Below are 22,047 nucleotides of genomic sequence, written 5' to 3' on the forward strand. Positions count from 1 at the left end.
GGTTTGGCCCCCTGAGTTCCAACAAAGGCAACTCTTGGTCGGCATACCAAGACGTTTTGGACAATTTCATGCTCCCAACTTCGTGGGAGGAGTTTGGGGGTCTGGGGGGGACGTCCCCCAAACTCCTCCCACAAAGTTGGGAGCATGAAATTGTCCAAAATGTCTTGGTATTCTGAGGCCTTAGGAGTTCCCTTCACTGGAACTAAGGGGCCAAACCAAGTTCCTTCACCCCAAAACTCCCTCATCCATGTCTTTATGGACCTTGCTCTGTACACTGGTAGGGAGCAGTCATGTTGGAACAGGAAGAGGCCGCCCCCCAAACTGATCCCACAAAGTTGGGAGCATGAAACTGTCCAAAATGTCTTGGTATGCCGACGCCTTAAGAGTTCCCTTCACTGGAACTAAGGGGCCAACCCCAACCCCTGAAAAACAACCCCCACACCATAATCCCCCCTCCCCCCACACCATAATCCCCCCTCCACCAAAATGATTTGGACCCCTGCACCAAGCAAGGTCAATAAAGACATGGAGGAGCGAGTTTGGGGTCTTGGTATGGTGACACTTTAAGAGTTCCCTTCATTGGAACTAAGGGCCAAGTTCCTCCACCCCAAACTCCCTCATCCGTGTCTTTATGGACCTTGCTTTGTACACTGGTGGGGCAGTCATGTTGGAACAGGAAGGGGCCGTCCCCCAAACTGTTCCCACAAAGTTGGGAGCATGAAATTGTCCAAAATGTCTTGGTATGGTGACGCCTTAAGAGTTCCCTTCACTGGAACTAAGGGGCCAACCCAAACCCTAAAAAACAACCCCTCACTACAATCCCCCCCCCCCCTCCACCAAATGGTTTGGACCAGTGTACAAAGCAAGGTCCATAAAGACATGGATGAGTGATTTTGGGGCAGAGGAACTTGTCTGGCCTGCACAGAGTCCCGACCTTAGCCCGATAGAACAGCTTTGGGATGAATTAGAGTGGAGACTGCGAGAAGAGCGGAAAAAAAATCCCTCCTGAGAAGTGTGCAAACCTGGAGGCCAACTCCAAGAAACGTCTGACCTCTGTGATCACCAACAAGGGTTTCTCCACCGACTACTAAGGGGGTCAAATACTTATTTTACTCACTGAACTCCATTTATAACATTTGTATTGTGTGATTTTTGGTTGATCTTCTGTCTCCATCATATAAAATACACCTCTGATAACAATTATAGACCCTTCATTTCTATGGAAGGGGGCAAATCTACACCATCTGCAGGGGAGACCATCGTTATTTCCCACCCCCACTGTATGTACCTTGTGTTCATTTCTCACTATACCTCCCCCCCCCCATTACCGATGTTCCCTGACAGACCTACGCGTTTCAGGGGTTTCTTCTTTCATTCACTCTGTAAAAGACGAAATAAAACAGAAGACAAAGGCGGAGAACCTGCTGGATTATCTTATTTTAATACAAAGTAAACATTAAAGCATTCAAGATGTATCTGCTTCTTTAAAAAGGCCCCTCCCACCCCTAAATAAAGACACCCCTCCCACCCCAACAAGCCACGCCTCCACCCTGAACCGGGGAGGGGAGGGAGGGGAGAAGAGTCCCGGTCTGCAGCCTGACGCGGCCTGCTTACCACATCCTGTGCGATCCGTATCGCCACGGAACGGTCAAAGTGCCTTCTTTTTTTTTTTTTTGCGCACACAAAATGGAACGCGACAGAGGATGGCGGACAGATTCCGAGACAGAAGAAGCAAAAAGTTTTCCCCAATAAAACCATTTAAATAAAAATTGGGAAAATAAATTTATAGACAAAAAAAAAAGAAAAAAAGTTGAACTTGATGGTTGAGGGGATCGGCTTAACCCTCGCTGTGCCGGGAAGTGCTGCTCGTTTCCTGATTGGGGGAGGGGAATTAATAAAAACGACGCCATTATACAAACTGTATATGAGAACAGAGTGAGGATGATTTTATACTGCGGACAGAAGGGGGCGTCACAGTAAGAGGTAATGCTCAGAGAGGGGGGGGGGGGGGGTTGTAAACTTGCGCGGGGGGCGGAATTATCGCCATCCTGCCCCGTCTCCATGGTAAGGTTAGGGGGGGGGGGTCCTGATTTGAGGTGTGTAATGTAGTCACGTGATTGCGCAGGGGGGAGGGGTTTGGCGGACTTGTCTGAACACTGTTGATTTCGGAGAGAATACTGAGAGAGACGGGAAGGTGGCTGCATAGTGGTCTGTGAGATGCCAGCGGGGGGGGGCGAAGCTGCCGTCACAGCGCGATACAGTTCTGAGGCGGGGCTGGTGAGGTTGCGCCACCCACTACCCCCCCTCCACCCCCCCATGGCTCTGTTATAAAAGTCAGGAGTTCGGGAGCGGGGGGAGGGCTGCGCCGCGCTCCTCCCCTCCTCTTCACATGATACCGTTGGTCAGGTACTGGAAACCATCGTAGAGTTTGGTGGTTATGGACCTCATGCTGCCGTCCACCATCTGCTCCACCAACAGCTGCAGCTGCTCCTCCGTCATGTTCATGTGGAAGCGTTCCTTCAGGTTCCGGATGGTGCTGGAGCCATGGAAACAGGGCAGATGAGAGCCTGGGGGAGAGAGAAAGGAACATGAGATGGGGGAGGGGGAGAGACGGAGCGGTGGGGAGCGAGGGAGACGGAGCGGTGGGGAGCGAGGGAGACGGAGCGGTGGGGAGCGAGGGAGACGGAGCGGTGGGGAGCGAGGGAGACGGAGCGGGGGGGAGCGAGGGAGACGGAGCGGGGGGGAGCGAGGGAGACGGAGCGGGGGGGAGCGAGGGAGACGGAGCGGGGGGGAGCGAGGGAGACGGAGCGGGGGGGAGCGAGGGAGACGGAGCGGGGGGGAGCGAGGGAGACGGAGCGGGGGGGAGCGAGGGAGACGGAGCGGGGGGGAGCGAGGGAGACGGAGCGGGGGGGAGCGAGGGAGACGGAGCGGGGGGGAGCGAGGGAGACGGAGCGGGGGGGAGCGAGGGAGACGGAGCGGGGGGTAGCGAGGGAGACGGAGCGGGGGGTAGCGAGGGAGACGGAGCGGGGGGTAGCGAGGGAGACGGAGCGGGGGGTAGCGAGGGAGACGGAGCGGGGGGTAGCGAGGGAGACGGAGCGGGGGGTAGCGAGGGAGACGGAGCGGGGGGTAGCGAGGGAGACGGAGCGGGGGGTAGCGAGGGAGACGGAGCGGGGGGTAGCGAGGGAGACGGAGCGGGGGGTAGCGAGGGAGACGGAGCGGGGGGTAGCGAGGGAGACGGAGCGGGGGTAGCGAGGGAGACGGAGCGGGGGTAGCGAGGGAGACGGAGCGGGGGTAGCGGGGGAGACGGAGCGGGGGTAGCGGGGGAGACGGAGGAAGGGGGAGACGGAGGAAGGGGGAGACGGAGGAAGGGGGAGACGGAGGAAGGGGGAGACGGAGGAAGGGGGAGACGGAGGAAGGGGGAGACGGAGGAAGGGGGAGACGGAGGAAGGGGGAGACGGAGGAAGGGGGAGACGGAGGAAGGGGGAGACGGAGGAAGGGGGAGACAGAGGAAGGGGGAGACAGAGGAAGGGGGAGACAGAGGAAGGGGGAGACAGAGGAAGGGGGAGACAGAGGAAGGGGGAGACAGAGGAAGGGGGAGACAGAGGAAGGGGGAGACAGAGGAAGGGGGAGACAGAGGAAGGGGGAGACAGAGGAAGGGGGAGACGGAGGAAGGGGGAGACGGAGGAAGGGGGAGACGGAGGAAGGGGGAACGAGGAAGGGGGGGAAGGGGGAAGATGGGGAAGACAGGGGAAGACAGGGGGAGCGGGGGCGAGGGAGGGAGCGGGCGCGCGGCAGCGGGACATGCACACAGCGACTGGCTTACCTTGCTGCATGATCTCCACAATCTGCACCACGCGATCCATGTGTTTGCGGGCAGCGATCAGTCCCTGCAGCATCAGCATCTTGTAGTAATTGAACATGTCTCCATTCAGTCCTCCCATCACCTGGAGGACAGACAAGGCTGGTCAATCAGCGTAACGTGCGGGAGGAACCGGTGACTGCGCTCCCTTCCCCCCCTTCTGTAATGTACAGCACCCCCTACAGGAGGACAGGCTACTGCACCCCCTTCACTACTGCCCAATGTAATATTTCTATGTAATTTGATTATGAAAACACGAAACATCAGAGGACTATTCCCGGGACGTTCCACTGCACAGACAGGGGGGGGGGGAAATATTAAGATTTGGATATAATAAAGTCTAAAGACAATAAAGAGGCGGCTTCACAAAACAGAGACAGTTGTTTACAGAAGAGAGGAGAACAATAGGGGTGAATGTCGGGAATTCCTCTCCCCCGACCCGTCAGTCTACATTCCTCTGAACGGAAGAAGTTCAGCGATAAGATGGAGAAATACGAAATCCGCCACCATGTTGGCTGATGAAGACAAGTGTCTCCTCCTACTCAGATGGCGGTGGGGGGGCAGGGCTGGAGGCGGCAGTGAAGACCAGATGAAATATTTCCTAATCGGTGAAGCTCCGCCCCCGATCTAGATGGCGGCAGAATCCCCGCCACCCATTAATAACTCCCTACCAATCACATTGCTGCTCCCCGCCCCCCCCGCCCCCATTGACTGCATCTTGCTGCGATCATCTGCCAATAAAAGTCAGTGTGGTCGGTGACCAGCAGCGGATATCGCCAAGAAATCAGCAAGGATCCCCCCACCCCCAAGCTAACAGATCAACCAGACTATACGGACAGACAATGCCCCTCCCCCCATTCTCAGATGGCCCCCCCCCCTCCGGGTTACAAGCTGGACTTACATCCACAAACTCCGACGTCAATTTGAAGGCCGAGGTCTCGAAGCCCAGATTCCTGGGGGAGCTGGACAGGATGAAGCCGAAGTCGATGTGGATGATGTGACCCTCGGCGTCCAGCAGGATGTTCCCGTTGTGCCTGGAGGGAAAGCACATGGGTCGTCAGGGATCTCACACGTGTCACTATGGCAACCGATAATATCTCCCCCCCTCCCCCGAGACAGACAACAGCTTTCTGGCGTGCGACTCTGACCCAAGGCAGGTTTCTCGGTGTGGCTGGGTCTCTGCCAGCTGGAAAATGCAATAGACAACCAAAAATGCTCACCTTTCCTGGAAAAAATGCTGCTCCAGACCCCCCAAGTGATGGTCCCATTACCAAAAACCTAAGACTGGCCATGTGATCTCTACTCAATGGGGGAGGGGGGGAAATCGGAGTTTGGAAAAGCTGATCTTGCAATTTAAGTGCCAAGGGCAACACTGAATGGGGCAACACTGAATGGGGCAACACTGAATGGGGCAACACTGAATGGGGCAACACTGAAGGGGGCAACACTGAAGGGGGCAAGAAGCAGTGGTTTCTCCAGTAAAGGTGAGTTTAAGAGACCACACAACCCAGCAAGCGGTAATAAAGCACGCCGGGGCATATAAACGGCATATGCACACATGTAATCACAATACACGGCACAACGTTCCATGACTGGCCTTTGATGCCGATGCGCAACTCGCAATATAGGGAGGCGGAGCCTGCGACTTCTGAAGGAGCGCACATCCCCCTCATATCCCAAGAGCATATTAGGAGGTGGGCAGCTCTGGTCTCTCACCTGTCTTTGACTTGGAGAAGGTAGCAGACCAGGCAGTAGCCGGCGCAGCTCTGTACAAAGTTGCGTTGTGCGGTCAGGAAGGCTTCGGTGGTGTAGCTGCCGTGTTCCTGGAGGAAATAATCCAGAAGGGACAGCTGGGACTGCTTCTTCACCTGATGGATGGACACGGCATTGACCACCGGCTCAATCATACCGCTGTCCGCCGAGATCACCAGGATCTTGTATGGCCGGATCCACAGCGGAACGCGTTCCGTCTCCCATATCGACTGGGGGGAAAGGAGAGATGAAGATTATAGTCACCGAAATAGTCATTATTTCTGTCCTTGCAATCATCCCCCTCCCTACATTACCACATCTCCCCAGCAGAGGGAGCAATCATCCCCCTCCCTCCATTACCACATCTCTCCAGCAGAGGGAGCAATAATTCCTCTCCCTCCATTACCACATCTCTCCAGCAGAGGGAGCAATCATTCCTCACCCTCCATTACCACAACTCTCCAGCAGAGGGAGCAATCATTTATCACCCTCCATTACCACATCTCTCCAGCAGAGGGAGCAATCATTCCTCACCCTCCATTACCACATCTCTGCAGCAGAGGGAGCAATCATTCCCCTCCCTCCATTACCACATCTCTCCAGCAGAGAGAGCAATCATCCCCCTCCCTCCATTACCACACCTCTCCAGCAGAAGAAGCAATCATTCCCCTCCCTCCATTACCACATCTCTCCAGCAGAGAGAGCAATCATCCCCCTCCCTCCATTACCACACCTCTCCAGCAGAGGGAGCAATCATTCCCCTGCCTCCATTACCGCACCTCTCCAGCAGAGGGAGCAATCATCCCCCTCCCTCCATTACCACACCTCTCCAGCAGAGGGAGCAATCATCCCCCTCCCTCCATTACCACACCTCTCCAGCAGAGGGAGCAATCATTCCCCTGCCTCCATTACCGCACCTCTCCAGCAGAGGGAGCAATCATTCCCCTCCCTCCATTACCACACCTCTCCAGCAGAGAGAGCAATCATCCCCCTCCCTCCATTACCACACCTCTCCAGCAGAGGGAGCAATCATTCCCCTCCCTCCATTACCACACCTCTCCAGCAGAGAGAGCAATCATCCCCCTCCCTCCATTACCACACCTCTCCAGCAGAGGGAGCAATCATTCCCCTGCCTCCATTACCGCACCTCTCCAGCAGAGGGAGCAATCATTCCCCTCCCTCCATTACCACACCTCTCCAGCAGAGAGAGCAATCATCCCCCTCCCTCCATTACCACACCTCTCCAGCAGAGGGAGCAATCACCCCCCTCCCTCCATTACCACACCTCTCCAGCAGAGAGAGCAATCATCCCCCTTCCTCCATTACCGCACCTCTCCAGCAGAGGGAGCAATCATTCCCCTGCCTCCATTACCGCACCTCTCCAGCAGAGGGAGCAATCATTCCCCTCCCTCCATTACCACACCTCTCCAGCAGAGGGAGCAATCATTCCCCTCCCTCCATTACCACATCTCTCCAGCAGATGGAGCAATCATCCCCATCCTCCATTACCACACCTCTCCAGCAGAGGGAGCAATCATTCCCCATCCTCCATTACCACACCTCTCCAGCAGAGGGAACAATCATCCCCCTCCCTCCATTACCGCACCTCTCCAGCAGAGGGAGCAATCATTCCCCTCCCTCCATTACCACACCTCTCCAGCAGAGAGAGCAATCACCCCCCTCCCTCCATTACCACACCTCTCCAGCAGAGAGAGCAATCATCCCCCTTCCTCCATTACCGCACCTCTCCAGCAGAGGGAGCAATCATTCCCCTGCCTCCATTACCGCACCTCTCCAGCAGAGGGAGCAATCATTCCCCTCCCTCCATTACCACACCTCTCCAGCAGAGGGAGAAATCATTCCCCTCCCTCCATTACCACACCTCTCCAGCAGAGAGAGCAATCATCCCCCTCCCTCCATTACCACACCTCTCCAGCAGAGGGAGCAATCATCCCCCTCCCTCCATTACCACACCTCTCCAGCAGAGGGAGCAATCATTCCCCTGCCTCCATTACCGCACCTCTCCAGCAGAGGGAGCAATCATTCCCCTCCCTCCATTACCACATCTCTCCAGCAGAGGGAGCAATCATTCCCCTCCCTCCATTACCGCACCTCTCCAGCAGAGAGAGCAATCATCCCCCTCCCTCCATTACCACACCTCTCCAGCAGAGAGAGCAATCATCCCCCTTCCTCCATTACCGCACCTCTCCAGCAGAGGGAGCAATCATTCCCCTGCCTCCATTACCGCACCTCTCCAGCAGAGGGAGCAATCATTCCCCTCCCTCCATTACCACACCTCTCCAGCAGAGGGAGCAATCACCCCCCTCCCTCCATTACCACACCTCTCCAGCAGAGAGAGCAATCATCCCCCTTCCTCCATTACCGCACCTCTCCAGCAGAGGGAGCAATCATTCCCCTGCCTCCATTACCGCACCTCTCCAGCAGAGGGAGCAATCATTCCCCTCCCTCCATTACCACACCTCTCCAGCAGAGGGAGCAATCATTCCCCTCCCTCCATTACCACATCTCTCCAGCAGATGGAGCAATCATCCCCATCCTCCATTACCACACCTCTCCAGCAGAGGGAGCAATCATTCCCCATCCTCCATTACCGCACCTCTCCAGCAGAGGGAGCAATCATTCCCCTCCCTCCATTACCACACCTCTCCAGCAGAGAGAGCAATCATCCCCCTCCCTCCATTACCACACCTCTCCAGCAGAGGGAGCAATCATCCCCCTCCCTCCATTACCACACCTCTCCAGCAGAGGGAGCAATCATTCCCCTGCCTCCATTACCGCACCTCTCCAGCAGAGGGAGCAATCATTCCTCACCCTCCATTACCACACCTCTCCAGCAGAGAGAGCAATCATCCCCCTCCCTCCATTACCACACCTCTCCAGCAGAGGGAGCAATCACCCCCCTCCCTCCATTACCACACCTCTCCAGCAGAGAGAGCAATCATCCCCCTCCCTCCATTACCACACCTCTCCAGCAGAGGGAGCAATCATTCCCCTGCCTCCATTACCACACCTCTCCAGCAGAGGGAGCAATCATTCCCCTGCCTCCATTACCACACCTCTCCAGCAGAGAGAGCAATCATCCCCCTTCCTCCATTACCGCACCTCTCCAGCAGAGGGAGCAATCATTCCCCTGCCTCCATTACCGCACCTCTCCAGCAGAGGGAGCAATCATTCCCCTCCCTCCATTACCACACCTCTCCAGCAGAGGGAGCAATCATTCCCCTCCCTCCATTACCACATCTCTCCAGCAGATGGAGCAATCATCCCCATCCTCCATTACCACACCTCTCCAGCAGAGGGAGCAATCATTCCCCATCCTCCATTACCGCACCTCTCCAGCAGAGGGAACAATCATCCCCCTCCCTCCATTACCACACCTCTCCAGCAGAGGGAACAATCACCCCCCTCCCTCCATTACCACACCTCTCCAGCAGAGGGAGCAATCATTCCCTCCCCTCCCCCTTACCTGCAGCTGTTTGAGGACCTGATAGGCCAGCAGCTCCTGTCTCAGGTCATCGCCGCATTTCACGATGACGGAGAGCAGTCTCCAGTTGGGGAAGTGCCCATAGGGGGAGCCCTCACGGATCCTCCTGTAATACAGGAAGTCACATTAGACATATATATACACACACACACACACACGACAGTCTGGTGGTCATACATGGAAAACTGGCCCCACCCACAACACGCACCGGACTTTCTCCTCCCAGGGCTCCTTCAGTGCTACGGCGGACGGGTCCTCGGGGTCTCTGCGGAAAGTGGTGGGAGTGTGCGCCAGCTGCTCTGACAGGCGCCTCCTGCAGGAGATACAGAGAATTCTCAGACCACCCATTTACAAGGTGACCCCATAAAAAAGGGGGTTTATGTGAAAAGGGTTCAGAAGTATTCTATAGGTGGAAGCCCCAACGTTGGCCTCCAACCATACAAGCTTGGTTGACTCACCGGATGTCCCCGGCAGCGATGAACACGGGCTCCTTGCTCTCCTGGCTGGTGATACTGTCTACGGAGAACTGGGAGATGTTATCGCAGCTATTGGTGTGGAATTCCGGGAGCTGGAGGACAAGAGAGAGAAGACCCCGGGGGGGTGAGAATCCGATACGGCCAAATCAGAAACATGACAGAAAAAACACGGGAAGACGCTCACCTCCACCTGCAGCTCGCCAATGTCATCCACCGACCAGGCCTCCTCGTCGTTGTCGTAATTGGGCACCGTCGTGAAGCTGCTGGCCCTCTGCTCGTGGGTGATGCCGCACTCCGGAAGGTTCTCCACCGAGCGCGTGCTGCGGATTCGGTTCTCGGGAATGCGGGTTGGAACCATAGACGTCTCGAAGTTCTCGCACTCAAGAACCTCCACGTAGATCAAATATGGAGCCTACAAAGAGAACTTCTAAGTGGTGATCGGCTCTGGGACCTCCTAGGCCCAATTAGGAAAAATCTATCAAAGCATAAAGGTAGTTTGTGTCTCTGCCCCTCCCACAATGGGGAGATTCCCCCCATTAGTTTGTGTCTCTGCCCCTCCCACAATGGAGAGATTCCCCCCATTAGTTTGTGTCTCTGCCCCTCCCACAATGGGGAGATTCCCCCCATTAGTTTGTGTCTCTGCCCCTCCCACAATGGGGAGATTCCCCCCATTAGTTTGTGTCTCTGCCCCTCCCACAATGGAGAGATTCCCCCCATTAGTTTGTGTCTCTGCCCCTCCCACAATGGGGAGATTCCCCCCATTAGTTTGTGTCTCTGCCCCTCCCACAATGGGGAGATTCCCCCCATTAGTTTGTGTCTCTGCCCCTCCCACAATGGAGAGATTCCCCCCATTAGTTTGTGTCTCTGCCCCTCCCACAATGGAGAGATTCCCCCCATTAGTTTGTGTCTCTGCCCCTCCCACAATGGGGAGATTCCCCCCAGTAGTTTGTGTCTCTGCCCCTCCCACAATGGGGAGATTCCCCCCAGTAGTTTGTGTCTCTGCCCCTCCCACAATGGGGAGATTTCCCCCAGTAGTTTGTGTCTCTGCCCCTCCCACAATGGGGAGATTTCCCCCAGTAGTTGTGTCTCTGCCCCTCCCACAATGGGCAGATTTCCCCCCAGTAGTTTGCGTCTCTGCCCCTCCCACAATGGGGAGCTTTCCTGTAGTAGTTTGTGTCTCTGCCCCTCCCACAATGGGGAGATTTCCCTCCAGTAGTTTGTGTCTCTGCCCCTCCCACAATGGGGAGATTTCCCGCAGTAGTTTGAGTCTCTGCCCCTCCCACAATGGGAATTTATCAGCTTACACTGACCCTGATTTTCATATTTGGTGAACACTGTGAGGTATCATACAACAACATTAATGTCCTCCGCCCCTCCCTACCTTGTCCTTGGAGTTCAGAACGACGGCCTGCGTGTGAGGGATTCTCACAACGTGGTGGTCGAAGCCGGCGGTGGGTAGCCAGACGCGGGCCGGCAGTTTGTGGTTAAGCAGGGAGAGTTCGGAGATGAGCCGGTGGGTCTTCTGCTCCTTGGTGGGCAGGGTGGCAAGCCTCTTCCCGATAGACATGAGAGACTTGATGAACTCCCGCTCCGGGGCCAGTCTGACAGGCTGCCGAGGGGGCAAAGGCAAAACGTTTTCAAAAAGCCCCCAACTCAGGTCAGGACCCTTTTATATCTACAACCCCCCCCCCCCCCCACAGCACTGGTCTGTAATATGAACTGTCCGTGTGGCCTGATACAAAGTACTTATATGGGTCCCCACCTTCCCCGACTGAGGCCCATTTTATTCACCCCGCCACAATTTACTACAATGTATCCCCCACATAGGGGAGGACGATCGTTCAGTACCGACTCATACTTGCATAAGACCCTTGTCCTTCAAGCTCAGAAAAACTGCACCCCATTTTAATTAATCACAAAAAAAAAAATAACTTCCTTCGCTCTTACTGTAAAGAACCCCTTCTACTACTCTTATTGTAAAGAACCCCTCCTACTACTCTTATTGTGAAGAACCCCTCCTACTACTCTTATTGTGAAGAACCCCTCCTACTACTCTTATTGTGAAGAACCCCTCCTACTACTCTTATTGTGAAGAACCCCTCCTACTACTCTTATTGTGAAGAACCCCTCCTACTACTCTTATTGTGAAGAACCCCTCCTACTACTCTTATTGTGAAGAACCCCTCCTACTACTCTTATTGTGAAGAACCCCTCCTACCTTACTGTGAAGAACCCCTCCTACCTTACTGTGAAGAACCCCTCCTACCTTACTGTGAAGAACCCCTCCTACCTTACTGTGAAGAACCCCTCCTACCTTACTGTGAAGAACCCCTCCTACCTTACTGTGAAGAACCCCTCCTACCTTACTGTGAAGAACTCCTCCTACCTTACTGTGAAGAACTCCTCCTACCTTACTGCGAAGAACTCTTTGCTATCACTTTTACTGTAAAGGACCTCTTCCGATACCTTACTATATGGAGCTCTCCTCTTCCACTCTTATGGTAAATACTTCCTATTGCTCTTACTGTAAAGAACCCTTCTTATACTGATGGACAGCTGATGACCCCTTTTCCCGTAATGTACGTGGTACCAGTTATTGATCTGCACTGAACGATCTCCTCCCCTATATATGCGGACATTTACCGAAAAATACACCGACACCTACCCACAATCCACCACCCTGCACTCAGGACACACCAATCCAATCAATCAATCACCCACCACCAACTACTGATCGACATCCCATTATCCAATCACACATTTGCAGTGAAACGTGGACAGAGCTGGGGTAGGGTTACAGGGACTGTCCGGGTTCTACTACAGTGTCCCCATTGGGGAGAGGCAACTTCGTTTCCCGTCACGGTGACTATTCAGGAAGTGAGGTCTCCACCAATGGGGACGCGGGCAACAGTACAGATCCCGAAGGTCTAACCTGGCCCAAATCTATCCAGGTTTCGGCTGGAGGCCTCAATGATCTTAGGGGTCAAATCTGAAGAACACCAACACTGATTACACCCGGATTGCCATCACCATTCATAGCCAAGGATTGGTCACATTCAACTGGACTTGTTTTGTAATGGTGAAGATGTTACGTTACTCCTCAAAGCCACTTCTTCAGTTCTACTGAGTCTCCAGAGCGTACCCCAACATTTATATCCACATGGGCAGCACCGCCACCTTTATCCAATCACCATGGAATGTATCAAGGCAGATGCCGATTGTACATGAGGACAACGGGAGGTGTGGAGGTTGTGGAACACCCCTGTCCTAGTTACCTCATCTCATCCTTGGTGTTATGGTCTCTGCATGGGCGTCAACCCTTCTAATCTTGCTGGAGTAGAGAAGATAAATTGGCATTATATGAGGAAGAGTGATGGTGTAGAAGGCTCTCATCATTGGTGAATTGTTCATAGATGGCCTATTTCACGCCCCTTGCAAACAAGTTGTCCTCTGTCCAAAATGTGACTTTCACTGCCCTCAAAAGAATGAAGGGACAAGACTCAGCTGTTCTCCGCCACTTCGAAAAAGAGAGACATTTTTCCGAGGCGTTCTCCGACACTTCGAAGAAAAGAGACATTTTTCCGAGGCGTTCTCCGACACTTCGAAAAAGAGACATTTTTCCGAGGCGTTCTCCGACACTTCGAAGAAGAGACATTTTCCGAGGCGTTCTCCGACACTTCGAAGAAGAGAGACATTTTTCTGAGGCGTTCTCCGACACTTCGAAGAAGAGACATTTTTCCGAGGCGTTCTCCGACACCTCGAAGAAGAGACATTTTTCCGAGGCGTTCTCCGACACTTCGAAGAAGAGACATTTTCCGAGGCGTTCTCCGACACTTCGAAGAAGAGAGACATTTTTCTGAGGCGTTCTCCGACACTTCGAAGAAGAGAGACATTTTTCTGAGGCGTTCTCCGACACTTCGAAGAAGAGACATTTTTCCGAGGCGTTCTCCGACACTTCGAAGAAGAGACATTTTTCCGAGGCGTTCTCCGACACTTCGAAGAAGAGAGACATCTTTCCGAGGCGCTCTCCGACACTTCGAAGAAGAGACATTTTTCTGAGGCGTTCTCCGACACTTCGAAGAAAAGAGACATTTTTCCGAGGCGTTCTCCGACACTTCGAAGAAGAGACATTTTTCCGAGGCGTTCTCCGACACTTCGAAGAAAAGAGACATTTTTCCGAGGCGTTCTCCGACACTTCGAAGAAAAGAGACATTTTTCCGAGGCGTTCTCCGACACTTCGAAAAAGAGACATTTTTCTGAGGCGTTCTCCGACACTTCGAAGAAGAGACATTTTTCCGAGGCGTTCGACACTTCGAAGAAGAGAGACATCTTTCCGAGGCGCTCTCCGACACTTCGAAGAAGAGAGACATCTTTCCGAGGCGCTCTCCGACACTTCGAAGAAGAGACATTTTTCCGAGGCGCTCTCCAACACTTCGAAGAAGAGACATTTTCCGAGGCGTTCTCCGACACTTCGAAGAAGAGAGACATTTTTCCGAGGCGTTCTCCGACACTTCGAAGAAGAGACATTTTCCGAGGCGTTCTCTGACACTTCGAAGAAGAGACATTTTTCCGAGGCGTTCTCCGACACTTCGAAGAAGAGAGACATTTTTCCGAGGCGTTCTCCGACACTTCGAAGAAGAGACATTTTTCCGAGGCGTTCTCCGACACTTCGAAGAAGAGAGACATTTTTCCGAGGCCTTCAACACTTCAAAGAAAAGGGACATTCTTCTGATGCGTTCTCCTACACTTCAAAGGAAAAGGAGATTCTTCTGAGGTATTCTCCAACACTTTGAGGAAAACTGACATTCTTTTGAGGTGTTCTCCAAAACTTCAGGGGAAAAAGGGAAATTTTTGTTGAAGTGTCGTTCGACACTTCAAGGAAAAAGCACATTTTCTATTGTGTGGTTCTCCTACACTAAAGGTAAAAGACATTTTGAGGTACAGATTGTGGACAAAGGAGACAGCTGGTTGACAAGAGGCATGAAAGAGTCCACCCCATGTCAAAATGGGGTTTAGAAAAGCTGGAAATGTCCAAATCAGTCTCACTCCCACAGAGAAACCAATCATCTTCTAACCTCAGCTTGTCCAAATTAAGCTTTGGCAATAAAACGTGAAAGCCGATTGGTTTCTATGAAGAAGTGACGCCAATTTTGAACTCTCCAGCTTTAGTAAATAAACCCCAAACGTAACCACCACCATTGAACAAGGTTGAGGCCTTCAAACCCATGTGTCTTCCACATAAAATGCCATTTTATCATCTCTACTCCGACAATTAGACAATTCACACCTTCAGCCACGTAAATGGTATGGATAACACCTGTGAAGCCTTTATTTCAGGAGGAAGCCCAGATGAATGTGGCCAACTACATGATACACCATGACATGGATCAAGGAGAACCTTCACTAAAATGAAGTGGGATCAATTTTTTCCCCCTCCCAATCATTTCATTAGTGAAGAGAAGAAAATTTTAACAGCATTGACAATGGTGGCCCCTACAGAAAGGGAGGATGAACTAACTTGATTCCACCTATTTTCCCACTTGATTTGCTCCCTATTGAAGAGCACCTCTGTCCATGGAAAGCCTAGGAAGCATCTAAAACTGGCCATCATTCGCCATGCATTCTGTTAGTACAATGTATTTCCGATCCACCAATAGCTAAGTGGTACAAGAGCATGCTAGGATTGGGTCTCCACCACACACACACACAGATTGGGTCTCCACCACACACACACACGCACAGTTTGGGTCTCCACCACACACACGCACAGTTTGGGTCTCCACCACACACACGCACACACAGTTTGGGTCTCCACCACACACACACACACACACACACAGTTTGGGTCTCCACCACACACACACACACAGTTTGGGTCTCCACCACACACACGCACACAGTTTGGGTCTCCACCACACACACACACACACACACACACACACACACACACACAGTTTGGGTCTCCACCACACACACACACACACAGTTTGGGTCTCCACCACACACACACACACACACAGTTTGGGTCTCCACCACACACACACACACACACAGTTTGGGTCTCCACCACACACACACACACACACAGTTTGGGTCTCCACCACACACACACACACACACACAGTTTGGGTCTCCACCACACACACACACACACACAGTTTGGGTCTCCACCACACACACACACACACAGTTTGGGTCTCCACCACACACACACACACAGTTTGGGTCTCCACCACACACACACACACAGTTTGGGTCTCCACCACACACACACACACAGTTTGGGTCTCCACCACACACACACACACAGTTTGGGTCTCCACCACACACACACACACAGTTTGGGTCTCCACCACACACACACACACAGTTTGGGTCTCCACCACACACACACACACACAGTTTGGGTCTCCACCACACACACACACACACAGTTTGGGTCTCCACCACACACACACACACAGTTTGGGTCTCCACCACACACACACACACACAGTTTGGGTCTCCACCACACACACACACAGTTTGGGTCTCCACCACACACACACACACACACACACACAGTTTGGGTCTCCACCACACACACACACACACACACACAGTTTGGGTCTCCACCACACACACACACACACACACACAGTTTGGGTCTCCACCACACACACACACACAGTTTGGGTCTCCACCACACACACACACACACACACACACAGTTTGGGTCTCCACCACACACACACAGTTTGGGTCTCCACCACACACACACAGTTTGGGTCTCCACCACACACACACAGTTTGGGTCTCCACCACACACACACAGTTTGGGTCTCCACCACACACACACAGTTTGGGTCTCCACCACACACACACAGTTTGGGTCTCCACCACACACACACACACACACACACAGTTTGGGTCTCCACCACACACACACACACACACAGTTTGGGTCTCCACCACACACACACACACACACAGTTTGGGTCTCCACCACACACACACACACACACAGTTTGGGTCTCCACCACACACACACACACACACAGTTTGGGTCTCCACCACACACACACACACACAGTTTGGGTCTCCACCACACACACACACACACAGTTTGGGTCTCCACCACACACACACACAGTTTGGGTCTCCACCACACACACACACAGTTTGGGTCTCCACCACACACACACACAGTTTGGGTCTCCACCACACACACACACAGTTTGGGTCTCCACCACACACACACACAGTTTGGGTCTCCACCACACACACAGTTTGGGTCTCCACCACACACACAGTTTGGGTCTCCACCACACACACAGTTTGGGTCTCCACCACACACACAGTTTGGGTCTCCACCACACACACAGTTTGGGTCTCCACCACACACACAGATGGGCCTCCACCACACAGATGGGCCTCCACCACACAGATGGGCCTCCACCACACAGATGGGCCTCCACCACACAGATGGGCCTCCACCACACAGATGGGCCTCCACCACACACTTTTGGTGGATCTGAAAAGGTTGTAGAAGAATTGCACAAACAGATTTTAATGGAGGCTACTAGGTTTAGATCGTTCCGGCTTCTGAAACCCTTCTATTTTGATTGGCTGACGGAAAAAAGGAAATGGTGATCATGGAGAACAGAGCAGTGATGAGGGACAGTTCCATTTACAGTTGTATCTCTTCCAAGAAAAGTTTCAGGAACGGTAGCCTTGGACATGGCGGCCTCTCAACCTTGGCTGGTGGCCATTGGTAAAAAGTATGATTATTAATTTATGATATGGGGCCACCTACAAATAAGGAAATGAACAAAAAATAAAAAGAGGGACAAATGACAGACGAGAAATGGCCACCAGCTGGGCGGACACACACACACAAAGGACGAGACACATCAATGACGGGACACACAGAAGAGAACGGAAGGAGAGGAATTACATCTGGAGGATCATCTGAGACCAAGTCTTCATCATCAGAATCATTGTATTGAAAAAGGAGAAGCAGCATTTCCTCGGAGAGGCCGCCATCTTTGCAGGACATGGCTGGGTTTAGAGCTCGCGGGTTATTGGGGAGGAGTACACAGAGCCAAGGGGACGCACCCAGAGGATGGAAAAATTCTCTTAACTACCAAAAGGGACGAGCTGACCATTACTTGGAGATAACATGGACTTCATGATGTGGCTAAATAAAAACAGGATATAATGGTGAAGGGTGAGGCCATGTTTTTAGGTTGCCCCCCTCCACTCTTGCCCTGGTGACCATTTTCCAGGTGGGAAGAAGAAGTCTAAAATTATGAAGCGGGAAGTGAGGGGGGGGGAATCTACCAATATGTGGAAGGAGAGGGTTCCCTCACTTTGGAGAGACTTTCCCCTCACACTTTCCTGTTGGATCCCCGAGACAGGAAGTCATGGCAAATCTCCCCAAAATGGACCCAGACAGTGGCACCCCGATGGGCGTTTTGACCGTTTTCTGAGCTTGGTTAAGCCGTACTCTGGTCAAAGGGAACTAAACTTTCCACTAAGGCCAAAGTGGAGAAGACGGGTCCACTCTACAGCAATGGGCTCCACACACAACCATGCGCATGGATACAAAGTTTTTTTTTTTTTAACTTTATGAATTACAAATTATAAAAACAGATCGATTTGCCTTCCCACGGCCAAGGTGGTGTCATGCGGTCTTGGCATGCGCAGTGGGCGGGAAAAGATGCGGGAAGGGAGCGCGAGGCAGGAGACACAAAGGCACACAACTTGCAGCGATTGGCCAGAGGGCAGCCATTGTGACACCAGACAAAAAGCGTACAATGAAAGCCGCGGCTTCGGACTCTACGTGCGACCTACTCACTGAATCAGATCCAAAGTTCATTCGCTTTCGTGCCAAATTGGTTCAACGATGAGCCCTCCGCCCCCCCCCCACACTGAGCCACATAACTACGGCTCCCGGAATGCTCTCTGAGTGCCCAGTGGCATAAGAGATAAAACAATTAATGAAAGGAATGGTCAGACTAAGTGAGTAGACACGTAGGACAATGACGGGGCCACATTCACAAATATTGGGGTAAAGTCCCACTGCCATATAGCGATTCCTTCCCACCAGCCCAGTGTGGTTGTATTATGTCCTGGCGCCCCCCTCTGGCTACACAGTGTGGTTGTATTATGTCCTGGCGCCCCCCTCTGGCTACACAGTGTGGTTGTATTATGTCCTGGCGCCCCCCTCTGGCTACACAGTGTGGTTGTATTATGTCCTGACGCCCCCCTCTGGCTACACAGTGTGGTTGTATTATGTCCTGGCGCCCCCCTCTGGCTACACAGTGTGGTTGTATTATGTCCTGGCGCCCCCCTCTGGCTACACAGTGTGGTTGTATTATGTCCTGGCGCCCCCCTCTGGCTACACTGTGTGGTTGTATTATGTCCTGACGCCCCCCTCTGGCTACACAGTGTGGTTGTATTATGTCCTGGCGCCCCCCTCTGGCTACACAGTGTGGTTGTATTATGTCCTGGCGCCCCCCTCTGGCTACACAGTGTGGTTGTATTATGTCCTGGCGCTCCCCACTGGCTACAATGTGTGGTTGTATTATGTCCTGGCGCCACCCTCTGGATGTACTGTGTGGTTGTAGTATGTCCTGGCGCCCCCCTCTGGATATACTGTGTGGTATGTAGTATGTCCTGGCGCCCCCCGCTGGCTACACTGTGTGGTATGTAGTATGTCCTGGCGCCCCCCTCTGGCTACACAGTGTGGTTGTATTATGTCCTGGCGCCCCCCTCTGGCTACACAGTGTGGTTGTATTATGTCCTGACGCCCCCCTCTGGCTACACAGTGTGGTTGTATTATGTCCTGGCGCCCCCCTCTGGCTACACAGTGTGGTTGTATTATGTCCTGGCGCCCCCCTCTGGCTACACAGTGTGGTTGTATTATGTCCTGACGCCCCCCTCTGGCTACACAGTGTGGTTGTATTATGTCCTGGCGCCCCCCTCTGGCTACACAGTGTGGTTGTATTATGTCCTGGCGCCCCCCTCTGGCTACACAGTGTGGTTGTATTATGTCCTGGCGCCCCCCTCTGGCTACACTGTGTGGTTGTATTATGTCCTGACGCCCCCCTCTGGCTACACAGTGTGGTTGTATTATGTCCTGGCGCCCCCCTCTGGCTACACAGTGTGGTTGTATTATGTCCTGGCGCCCCCCTCTGGCTACACAGTGTGGTTGTATTATGTCCTGGCGCTCCCCACTGGCTACAATGTGTGGTTGTATTATGTCCTGGCGCCACCCTCTGGATGTACTGTGTGGTTGTAGTATGTCCTGGTGCCCCCCTCTGGATATACTGTGTGGTATGTAGTATGTCCTGGCGCCCCCCTCTGGATATACTGTGTGGTATGTAGTATGTCCTGGCGCCCCCCTCTGGATATACTGTGTGGTATGTAGTATGTCCTGGCGCCCCCCTCTGGCTACACTGTGTTGTTGTATTATGTCCTGGCGCCCCCCGCTGGCTACACAGTGTGGTTGTATTATGTCCTGGCGCCCCCCTCTGGATATACTGTGTGGTTGTATTATGTCCTGGCGCCCCCCTCTGGATATACTGTGTGGTTGTATTATGTCCTGGCGCCCCCCTCTGGATATACTGTGTGGTATGTAGTATGTCCTGGCGCCCCCCTCTGGATATACTGTGTGGTATGTAGTATGTCCTGGCGCCCCCCTCTGGATATACTGTGTGGTATGTAGTATGTCCTGGCGCCCCCCTCTGGATACACTGTGTGGTTGTATTATGTCCTGGCGCCCCCCTCTAGATATACTGTGTGGTATGTAGTATGTCCTGGCGCCCCCCTCTGGATATACTGTGTGGTATGTAGTATGTCCTGGCGCCCCCCTCTGGCTACACTGTGTGGTTGTATTATGTCCTGGCGCCCCCCTCTGGATACACTGTGTGGTTGTATTATGTCCTGGCGCCCCCCTCTAGATACACTGTGTGGTTGTATTATGTCCTGGCGCCCCCCTCTAGATACACTGTGTGGTTGTATTATGTCCTGGCGCCCCCCTCTGGATATACTGTGTGGTATGCATTATGTCCTGGCGCCCCCCTCTAGATATACTGTGTGGTATGTAGTATGTCCTGGCGCCCCCCTCTGGATATACTGTGTGGTATGTAGTATGTCCTGGCGCCCCCCTCTGGCTACACTGTGTGGTTGTATTATGTCCTGGCGCCCCCCTCTGGATACACTGTGTGGTTGTATTATGTCCTGGCGCCCCCCTCTAGATACACTGTGTGGTTGTATTATGTCCTGGCGCCCCCCTCTAGATACACTGTGTGGTTGTATTATGTCCTGGCGCCCCCCTCTGGATATACTGTGTGGTATGCATTATGTCCTGGCGCCCCCCTCTGGATATACTGTGTGGTATGTAGTATGTCCTGATGCCCCCCTCTGGATATACTGTGTGGTTGTTTTATATCCTGGCGCCCCCCTCTGGATATACTGTGTGGTTGTATTATGTCCTGGCGCCCCCCTCTGGATACACTGTGTGGTTGTTTTATATCCTGGCGCCCCTCTCTGGATATACTGTGTGGTTGTATTATGTCCTGGCGCCCCCCTCTGGATACACTGTGTGGTTGTATTATATCCTGGCGCCCCCCTCTGGATATACTGTGTGGTTGTTTTATATCCTGGCGCCCCCCTCTGGATATACTGTGTGGTTGTTTTATATCCTGGCGCCCCCCTCTGGATATACTGTGTGGTTGTAGTATGGTGCCCTCCTCTGGATATACTGTGTGGTTGTAGTATGTCCTGGCGCCCCCCTCTGGATATACTGTGTGGTTGTTTTATATCCTGGCGCCCCCTCTCTGGATACACTGTGTGGTTTTATATCCTGGCGCCCCCCCTCTCTGGATATACTGTGTGGTTGTTTTATGTCCTGGTGCCCCCCCCTCTGGCTACACTTTTCTCCAGTTTTGGATGGAGTGTGGATGGATTAGACCGGCGGTTGACAACCACCAGGCCGTGGTCACGCTGAGACTGGAGCATCCTCTGGTGGGCCTCTTCCTGTGGCGCCACCTAAAAGGCTGGATTACTGCTATGAAGGTACCCCGACCGCCATTACTCCACGGGAATGGAACGATCTGCACCCGATGGATCTGATATAGTTCCGGTGCTGCTGTGTCTGGGCACAGAATGAGGTCATCAGAAGACAGAGCATTTCATTGGGCAGAGATTCCCCCCTCCCCCCTGTGCACAACAACTTTCCGCCTTACTTTCTACATAAATTTGTAGCTCCTGAACCTTTACCAGCCATATTTGTGAATGTTCCGCGGGGTGGCGGTTGTACGATGCGCCCACTGTGGTGGTGCCGTTATGCAGACATGCAAGGAGGGGGGGCGGGGCATATTTTGGGAGGGGCTATTTTTCATTGCCTCCCTCCCAAACTGTAACTCCACCTGGAACACATTGGCCAGCCGGTACAAATGTCCGCTCTG

General features: G+C 53.1%; 2 protein-coding genes across 6 annotated transcripts in view; both read right to left on the reverse strand.

Annotated features, from left to right (window-relative positions):
- Positions 1-1,419: 1,419 nt before the first annotated feature.
- PI4KB (phosphatidylinositol 4-kinase beta) overlaps positions 1,420-22,047 on the reverse strand; it is a 39,524-nt gene continuing 18,896 nt past the window's right edge. For all 4 annotated transcript variants that reach the window (XM_077463838.1, XM_077463839.1, XM_077463841.1 and 1 more), the window contains 9 exons: positions 10,974-11,201; positions 9,777-10,004; positions 9,575-9,684; positions 9,325-9,429; positions 9,099-9,222; positions 5,576-5,841; positions 4,761-4,893; positions 3,824-3,944; positions 1,420-2,567 (listed from right to left, as the gene is read on the reverse strand). In XM_077463838.1, the coding sequence (XP_077319964.1) occupies positions 2,386-2,567; positions 3,824-3,944; positions 4,761-4,893; positions 5,576-5,841; positions 9,099-9,222; positions 9,325-9,429; positions 9,575-9,684; positions 9,777-10,004; positions 10,974-11,201 (1,497 nt within the window). In that variant the 3' untranslated portion in view covers positions 1,420-2,385. The remainder of the gene's footprint in view (positions 2,568-3,823; positions 3,945-4,760; positions 4,894-5,575; positions 5,842-9,098; positions 9,223-9,324; positions 9,430-9,574; positions 9,685-9,776; positions 10,005-10,973; positions 11,202-22,047) is intronic.
- Positions 11,280-16,019, reverse strand: LOC143942525 (uncharacterized). 2 transcript variants are annotated; one of them, XM_077463845.1, is made up of 2 exons: positions 11,811-16,019; positions 11,280-11,534 (listed from the first exon to the last, which is right to left on the reverse strand). In XM_077463845.1, exon 1 carries the CDS (start codon positions 14,235-14,237, stop codon positions 13,011-13,013), a length of 1,227 nt encoding a protein of 408 aa, XP_077319971.1. In that variant the 5' UTR covers positions 14,238-16,019; the 3' UTR covers positions 11,280-11,534; positions 11,811-13,010. The 2 variants fall into 2 exon arrangements, with proteins under 2 accessions (XP_077319971.1, XP_077319970.1); XM_077463844.1 differs by having other exon boundaries at positions 11,280-11,590.

Source organism: Lithobates pipiens, unplaced genomic scaffold (assembly GCF_037356315.1).
Source record: "Lithobates pipiens isolate NorthernLeopardFrog02 unplaced genomic scaffold, aLitPip1_a1.2 Scaffold_30, whole genome shotgun sequence".
Lineage (NCBI taxonomy): Eukaryota > Metazoa > Chordata > Amphibia > Anura > Ranidae > Lithobates > Lithobates pipiens.

Bases quoted from the DNA above. Each gene is read 5' to 3' on its own strand.
- LOC143942525 (XM_077463845.1), bottom strand. From the start codon at position 14,237: ATGTCTCTTCTTCGAAGTGTCGGAGAACGCCTCGGAAAAATGTCTCTC.